The sequence below is a fragment of the Orcinus orca genome, chromosome 1 (genome assembly GCF_937001465.1).
Source record: "Orcinus orca chromosome 1, mOrcOrc1.1, whole genome shotgun sequence".
Lineage (NCBI taxonomy): Eukaryota > Metazoa > Chordata > Mammalia > Artiodactyla > Delphinidae > Orcinus > Orcinus orca.
In genome coordinates, this window is record NC_064559.1 from 105,658,053 (window position 1) to 105,667,174 (window position 9,122).

Genomic DNA, 9,122 nt, shown 5'->3' on the forward strand with positions numbered 1-9,122 from the left:
TCCCTGTGTGAAATATGTACTTATACCTGAGGATTCTCCCTGACTGGACTCTATGTTTGAAGAGAGTTGGTTGGGGGGATAAAGGGTAGGAGACCTTCAAGATCCCTGTTGTTCCCTTGTTAAGCCTTTATGTCCCTTCCGGGGATGAAGTCTGGCCTGGGGCTAGACTTTGAGACCCTCGCTGTTTGTGTTCCCAATTTGTACGAGGCTCTCTCTAGTGCCGCTCTGAAGGTCCTTTTTGTACATGTCTTTTGCCTGAGCAAGGCCTGAGGGTTAATCTCCTCAAGACAGGCCAGTAGGCAGGTATCGTCTGGCTCAGAGCTGGGCTTGCTCCCAGCCCCTGATGAAAGGAGGTGTAGATTTCAGGCTGAGCACAGATGTTGGAAGACGACAGGAAAGAAAAGGACCTCCTTTGCTTCAGGGAAGAAAACTGCGACCAGGGTTCAGAGCCTTTTCAGTTCTGAGAGAGGCTATGGGGTTTGTTCTCCTTTTCTGAGAGCACCCAGTGCAGAATTCCCACCAATACAAGGGATGTAATTATATCAGAACCCAGGGGCTACAGTGACCCAAAAGAAAGGCCAGTGAGAACTCTGGACATCTCCTAGACTGATGATTTAAACCAAACACTCCAAAATGGTGAAATGAGGTTTGGAAGACACAGGAACAAGTTGAGACCCTAAATAATATGACCAATTCCATAGGAAAGCTGGGCTCATGAGTAAAAGCTGAACTTGCAGATTGGTGCCCCACAGGTTAAATTTGGCTTGCACACATTTTCTTTGGCCCACATGGCATATTTAAAATTTAGTTGGCAACATTAAAAATGTGGGAGGGCTTCCCTGGTGGCGCAGTGGTTGAGAGTCCGCCTGCCGATGCAGGGGACACGGGTTCGTGCCTTGGTCCGGGAAGATCCCACGTGCCGTGGAGCGGCTGGGCCTGTGAGCCATGGCCGCTGAGCCTGCACGTCCAGAGCCTGTGCTCCGCGACGGGAGAGGCCACAACAGTGAGAGGCCCGCGTACCGCAAAAAAAAAAAAAAAAGTGGGAAACTTCACTTAAACGTTTGGATTTCTGGCTTCTCTTGAAAAATCAGATGGCCAGGTAACACTGTCTGGTAACTGCTGCCTGGAAATGAGCAGCCGTTGCCCTCTGCTTCCCAAATTCCACAGCCGTAGCTCTCCCATGGCATTCGAACAGGCGCACTTCACCAGTTTCAACCACCGGCCCTTACGTTTGGGATCCCTGATATATGTCACACGGTGTCTGCTAGGGAAGTGCTGGGGTGAAAAAGTTCAGCGGAGTTTGTGAGCTTGAGACAAGACTGGTGAAAAGCTATGAGACAATCACAATTCTGATTGGAAGGATTTCTATGGGGACATGGGGATGAAAGCAGAATTCCCTGTGGCATAGAGGGGCAGGGCAGTCATGAGACTGGGAACTTTGACGGGACAATGGGTTCATCTGGATAGCCTTTATATACGGGAAAGGCAGTTTCCTAGTTGTACGCCATGCACGGTTCTACCGCAGTGCCTGTCCAACTAGGGTGGGTGTGAGGGGAGGGACAGAAGACTCAAAGCATGTTGGCAACTTTAGGTTTCATCTTGCCATAGGTTAGCTCGGGTGTTTTCTTTTCTTTTTTCCTTTGGCACTGCTTCATACCGTTAGATCGTCTGACCTGGCCCGGCTGCTGGCTTTGCTCAGCCTGCTCAGGGGTCTGGTGTCATCCCCAGGCAGCTCCGGACACAGGGAAGGCGCCTTCTCAGGCGGCAGCCCCTGCTTTGATACCTTCTCAGGCGTCAGCTCTTGTTTCTCAACCTCCTTCCCCACTTCCGGGGTCTCCATTTTCTCCCCGTCCAGCACGGCCAGGGTCTCCTGGCCTTCCGTGCTCACTCTCTCTGCCTCCTGCCTGTTCTCTCCCACCTCTGGTTCTGCTTCCACCTCCGGTTCTGCTCCCGCCTCCGCAGGCTGCCCCTCCCCCTCCCCCTCCCCCTCCCGGGCTCCCACCTGAGCGTAGGAAGGCAGTGTCTCTTGGTAGGCCCTGGACAAGTCCCCTAGGGGCCCGGTGCCCATCTTCTCCTCGAATTGACTGAAAGGCTTGGCAGAAAGTGGGCTGGCCTCCACCATCCCAACCTCAGTAAAAGGGAAATAATGGGACACGATTTTCTCTTCTTCGAGGAGCTGGTAGCCCTTGGCCTTCTGGATGGAGGAGACAGCAATGGAGTGGAGGGACTTCTCAGGAATCTCCCCCAGGGGCTGCTCCACTGGCTTCTTGAAGGCCGATCGGATTCTCTTCAGGCCCAGGTAACTCACCTCCAGAATATTGAGGAGGAGGGACACAGAGGCCATGGCCAGCATGAACAGGATGAAGATGGTTTTCTCGGTGGGCCGTGACACAAAGCAGTCCACCACGTTGGGGCAGGGCCACCTGCTGCAGCGATAGAGAGGCAGGATCCGGAAACCGTACAGGAAGTAGTGGCCCACGATGAAGCCCACTTCAAAGAGGGTCTTGAAGATGATGTGGCAGACGTAGGTCCTCAGCACGGTCCCCTCCAGCCGGAACTTGGTGCCTTTGCTGCTGCTGCTGCCCTTCTTGATGCTGCCCTGGTCCGCTGGGACGGGCGACCTCTCGCCGCCGCCGTTGCCAGGCGACTGCTGGCACAGCTCCTCGGCCGCGCGCTCCTTGCGCTTCTCCTCCATGCGGATGTGGTGCACCGCGTGCCCCACGTACACCAGCGACGGCGTGGAGACGAAGATGATCTGCAGGACCCAGAGGCGGATGTGGGAGATGGGGAAGGCCTCGTCGTAGCAGACATTCTCGCAGCCTGGCTGCTGGGTGTTGCACACGAAGTCGGACTGCTCATCCCCCCACACGAGCTCCGCGGCCGTGCCAAGGATGAGGATCCGGAAGATGAAAAGCACCGTGAGCCACACGCGGCCGATGACCGTGGAGTGCTCATTCACCTCCTCCAGGATGTTCCCCAGGAAACTCCAGTCGCCCATGTCTCACCCACCTGGAGGAAGGAGAAGGCAAAGCTGAGCCGTTACAATGCAATCTCGACTCAGCCTCTCTTTGCTAACTCTCAGGGTACCTCTCCTTCCTGAGTGACTGGCAAGGTCAACGGCGTAAACAGCATGTACTGAGTGCTTCCTCTGTGCAGACTAGTATTAGGGAACGAAAGAAGCATAAAAGAATCTGCTTCCACTGGTTTCCTCATCTGTAAAATGGGTTCACTGCACAAGCTGCCTGAAAGGATAAATGAGGCAGTATCTGTATAAGCCTTGAACTCCACCCCAAAATAAGGGTTCATTGTTGATCATAAATAGAAACCCATGGTTACATGGATTTAAATCAGAACCGTAAGCTGAACTGAGGTTCATGAGTCATAATGCTGAAGAAATATTCTAATCCATTTGTGTCTGGACCCCCAACAAAATTTTGCTATGTATGAAATTGCCCGTAGTCACCTTACTTTTGACTGCATTAGGGTATATAATGATTGGATGTTGGAAGTGGAAGGAAACATTTTTTTGAATATCTACTTTATGACAGACCTTTGACATTACATTTTTTCATTCAGTTTGATCCTGCTAGACCGTAATCTTCATGAGGGTATGGACCACACCTGTTTTATTTACTGCTATATACTCAATGCCTGTCACAGAGCCCAGAACATAATGAGAGCTTGATAAGTGTTTAACTGATGTGATTCCACCACCTGAGAAAACTGAGGCTCAGAGAGGTTAAATAATTTTTCTAAGATCAGACAGCTAAATAGTAGTGGTTCTGTCTGTCTGATCCCAAAGGCTGGGTTCTTTCTGTTGCCCCATTGAGATACATTGCCTGTGATGGGAGCTATACAATTTTGTGACCCTGTACTCTCTCTCTCTCTTTTTTTTTTAAGGGCAACGTATTAGTTTTTTCCTGCTGTGGTAAGATTACCATAAACCTAGTGGCTTAAAACAATACAAAATGATTTTCTTACAGTTCTGTGGGTTATGTGAGCAACATGTACCTTACTGAGCTAAAATCAAGGTCTCAACAGGACCGTGTTCCTTGTTGGGGGTTCCAGAGGAGATTCAGTTTCTTTGTCTTTTTCAGCTTCTCGTGGCTGCCCACGTTCCTTGGCTTGTGGCCCTCTTTCTCCATCGTCAAAGTCAGCAATGTTGCAACTCTCCCACCTTTCTTTCTTTGTGACTCTTGTACTCTTAATTTACGTTTTCTCTTCTCTACGTTGAAATCTGGAAACCTTTTTTAATAGCTTTACAAATTGAGAGCAGTATATATATTTTATTATTATTATTACTCTTTTAAACCCAAAGAATGGGAAGAGTGCTTTCGGAAGAAATCATGTTACAGGGTGAGGAAAGTCCTCTAAGACAGTTTTAGTGTCCCACAGAATGAAAACTGTTTAGGGTCTATAACTGTGGCTATTTTAATAGAGCTAAAATTTGGTCTGTAGGAAAAAAAAAATACCATTAAACATGCTAGTATATAATGCCCCTAGCAACAGCAATGACTAGTGAACATGGGATTGAACTGACAGGGGTGATGTGCAAACTGGGTCATTTGTCCAGTGCAAACCTGTGGGGCAAGCTGGTAATCTCTGAAAGACTCTGATCAAAACCTCCACCTCAGCTGATGTTCCCCATGTTGAACTTCTCTAGCGCTGTGACGTTTACTCATCACTGCCCTCAGACCAGGGCATGAGCCCATGCTACAGATGCTGGTCCAGGCTTCTCCAGCTGTGCCCCACCTTATAGGATCAGAAGTCCGTGGGGCCGGAGGAATACACCCACATTTAACGACAGGGATATTTGCTAAACACTTGAATGAGTGATGAGAAGTGGTATCTTAAATTAGGTGGGCTTTTCATCTTTAGGAGAGGATAAGCTTCCTTCCAACCTGCGGTTTGGAGCCTGGCCAGACAGAACTTGGTGACCGATACTGATTGCAAGTGTGAACAGTGCCCAGGCTATGCTCTCAGCTGTTTCTTGGTGAAGAGCAGAGAGTGTTGCTCCCCTTGAACCAGAAACTTCTAGTTAGGCAAGGCATCCAACAGCAGCTTCTTTCCTCCTGGGAAGGTGAGAGCAGCTGTGGCATCCCTAGTCGTGACTCTGACATTGGGAAGAGTTCCATTTAGGGATGGGGAATTGAGAGTGGGAGAGGGTCCTCTACTCAAAACCAGCCATTCAGAATCCCAGTCACATGTACGTAGTTATACTTCTACCTTGAACACTCCTCAAACTGCAGCTAAATCTAGTATTTGCCCTATTAAAGAGTGGCAGCCATTCCCATTGCCTTCTGGAAAAAGGTGGAAAACACTACAATCAGGTAAACAGCCCAAGCATAAATCCTATTGGTGGAAGAACCAGGAAAATCCAAGGTTTTTTAACCAAAAAGTTCAATCTAAAATTCATGTCAAAACAATAATTTGTGTAATTTACTCCTATGAGATCAAGTCTGGCTTTAAGGAACTCTAAATCCAGTGGTGTTGATGCCTTATCCGCATTGATATATCAACTCATTTTACAATATTACTTGTACCATATTAGTCCCTTTGGGATTTTGTGTGTATTTCACTCATGTACCCACATGAATGTGTGTGGCGAGCACAAGCTCTCAGGACTGTATGTCTACCAGTCTTGTTTCCCCTTTTTAGGATCAAAAGCTCTTGGTGGACAGGGACCATTTTGTCTTTATCCTCCGTGAACCATCATGACACAGAACAAAGACCTTACAGACTGGGAGCTCCATAGATATCAGTGGATAGGACTAATGGTAATCATTTGAAACATGAAGTTCTCAATTCCTGAGTGCATGTAATACCAGTATTATGTACAGCCTAGGGAACTCCAGTCCTCTTCGCTGCAGCTAGCAGTGGGAGACTGACAACTTGCAAAGAAATGGTAAATTCCAAAAAAGAATAGTAAATTGATCCAAAACTAGCTATTTTGAGGTATTGTTTTGTATAAAATTAAAGCTATAAACTGGGGCCAATAATTCTTGACCCATGAGTGTCACGACACATGTTCATGACACATGAAGACCCTCCTGACCAACCCATTCATAATTTCCAAACTAAAGCCAGACAGAGCTGTGTCCTTCCATACCCACCCTGCAATGCTAGGATTGCTTGAGTGGTTTTCTTTCTTACTTTTTTTTTTTTTAATGCCTAGTTACAGAATTTCTTATAATATAATGGAAGAAGAGAAACTATAACTTAGGACAAAATCTTTCCAATGTCATGCTATTGAAACAGGCCAACTATGGCGTTAAGGAGAAAAGCTTTAGAGGTGCTAAGGAAAAGTGCCTTGGGTTCTCCACTTTTAAAAATGAAAATTATAATTAAAGGAAGTCAGATCAGAGTAAATCTGGGCAAACTGTTCCACTAGAGCAGGGCAAAATCTAAACCAAAGGATTTCTTGCCATCAAAGAGGCAATTCTCTGTTTTATTTTCTTGTGAAAATCTATTGCAGGTGGAAAATAAGCTGCCAGAATTCAAGCCTCCACCCCCAGGGTGTCCACCAGAACCCCACTAGAGGATTATGGTTTTAAGTAATGATTGAAATAACACCTTATGTTTGGGTAGCCCTTATCTATTTATAAATGCTACATTTTAGCAAATCTTGTTTCAGTCCTTATAACAACCTGTGAACTATGCCAGTGGCCCTCAGACTTGGATTTCAGAGACTAGTACAATAACAACCACAAAATATGGTAACCAACATAGGGCTACTGACTCCTTAGTTTGCCAAACAAGGACCTAAAACTTATTTAATTGCTAACTATGACTGCAGTCTATTTTCACCACCATTTCATAAAAGGGGAATTTTAATACCATAAACCTAGGCAGGACATAATTTCAGAATAAAAGGCCTTTAAATCAAACACATTTAACTTGGTGAAAAATTTACTACACTGTTTACTACATTATTGTCACATTTTTGTCACAGGCTGCCGAAAAATTCATCTCGGACCGGAACTGACAGGTCTACAGATGGATGTTTGAGAACCGGGGAACTAGGTGTTATCAGCCCCGGTTACCAGAATGGGAGACGGAGTGGGAGGTTAAGTAAGTCTCCCAAGAGGGGGCTCAGCCGGTGAGGGCAGAGCCGGGATGTGAGCCCTGGTCTTCAGCTTCAGGCCCAGGGTGATTTCCAGGATAGCATTGCCTTCTCCTGCCTTTTAAGAGGCAGAACAACACATACACATTCGTGTTAACAAGTTCCACAAAAAGGATTAGAGGCCCCTTACCACTCTGGTGGGTAAGGGAGTGTAAATGCGCCTCCGTGTTTCTCGAGCAGCCCCTTTAACCTCCAGCTCTTGTAGGGACCACGGAACCTGCTCCCAGGAAGAGTTTAATGGTCCTCAGCAAACCCATCCCTGTGTTCTAGTAAACGCTCCAACATCAAGAATGCTGAGCGTGGAGCCTCTCCTACACCCACAGCACTCAACAATTATTTTTATTTTTTATTTTTTTGTGGTACGCGGGCCTCTCACTGCTGTGGCCTCTCCCATTGTGGAGCACAGGCTCCGGACGCGCAGGCTCAGCAGCCATGGCTCATGGGCGCAGCCGCTCCGCGGCATGTGGGATCTTCCCGGACCGGGGCACGAACCCGTGTCCCCTGCATCGGCAGGCGGACTCTCAACCACTGCGCCACCAGGGAAGCCCAACAATTATTACTATTACTCCTATCGCAGAGTTTAGGTGAAAAATTACAGAAATCTTTCATAAACCTCAAATACTTGGTTTGGGCCCTCAGGATAACCGGGGACATGTTAATTCATTCTGAAAAATGAAAGGCCTTAAAAAGTCAAGTTGTAGTTAGAATTTGGACATCTCTGCCACCACCCCACCCTTGTGACCCCAATTCCTACATTTCTTTCCCTTCCAAACCTCTGCCAACTCTTAGGGCGATTCCAAGAACGTTTTCGGAATTGGGCTCTAAGTCCAGACATCCCAGTCCAAGACCGAACTTTAGTGGCAACATTTTTCCTTGTGGAGAATTCCAGATATAGCCCTTAGATTAGGCTAGGAAAGGAGGGGGGCGTGGGAAGCCTGCAAACTAATATCACCCATGGAAAACTTGCCAATAGGAGTAGGGTCCCCCGGAGAAATAGGTACTCTCTTCTTCTCTTGGTGCTCAGCAGTAAAATGGCGAGCTTGGCCTCGAAATTTCCTTTGGTGCCTAAAAGCCCACCTCCCACTTCTCTACCCCGCCCCTACTGTGCTGCACGACTAAGCAGATATGACTGGATTGGCCCTGATGGGTAGGTTTTACTGTCCAGCAATATTTTAAGCTCCCAGCCAGACAGCTTTTATGAAGGGAGGGATGTTGGAAAACAATAGGAGAGAGAGAATGGGAGAGCTGCGTTGGGCACTGATGGGAGGAGGGGTGGGGAAAAGCTGATGTGGGAAAGCTTAGCTGGGGCTTCTGCAGTCTCCAAAAGTTTCTTTTAGCAGCAGACTGGCCTTCTACAACAGGAAATCTTTGGCTTCTCTCCAGAGGGCATGAGCCCTGGGGGTGGTTTCCTAGTGCCTTTTTATCAGCTTAGAGAATCTTAGGGATGTAGGGACAGTCAGAGGTCACCGAGTCAGACTGGGCCAAAGTCACCCCAGCAAGAGGTCAGTTGGTCCCTTTAAAGGATGACATTTCATCTTCCATTGGTGGTTTGTCCTTGTGTCTCGTAACTTTCAGCAGGGCAGTCTCCCTCTTTGAAAAGGAGTCTTAATACTCCAAAGAATTCTGGCACCATTTGTCAAGGCAATGACATTTCCCACTTCGTTTCACCCACAATTACAAATACTTCTGAGAAGCTGAAGAATCAAGGGGATTATGCAACGTCAGTGACAGTTTTAGACTTTAGTGCCTCCATCTGTGAAATGGGGGTATGATGATTTTGCTTACCAAGAGGCTCTTGGATGAAACACCAGTATGGCTTAATGAGGAACGATGCTTGGGAAGCTAGTGTGGAGGGGGCATGAATGCATGTTCTCTGCCTCTCTGAGCCTGCTCCCTTTCCACTGTCTGGGACTGTCTATTGCACTGGTATAGCAAATGGTTGTTTTGACCACATTTTCCAAAACAAAAATTGGGGCATTTTATTCCACAAGCTTACTTG

The 9,122-nt window shown here is 47.4% G+C and overlaps 1 protein-coding gene across 1 annotated transcript; it reads right to left on the bottom strand.

Annotated features, from left to right (window-relative positions):
- Positions 1-830: 830 nt before the first annotated feature.
- Positions 831-3,171, bottom strand: GJA8 (gap junction protein alpha 8). Its single transcript, XM_004285803.3, has one exon. The coding sequence runs from the start codon at positions 2,996-2,998 to the stop codon at positions 1,652-1,654; it is 1,347 nt and encodes a 448-aa protein (XP_004285851.1). The 5' UTR covers positions 2,999-3,171; the 3' UTR covers positions 831-1,651.
- Positions 3,172-9,122: the final 5,951 nt, after the last annotated feature.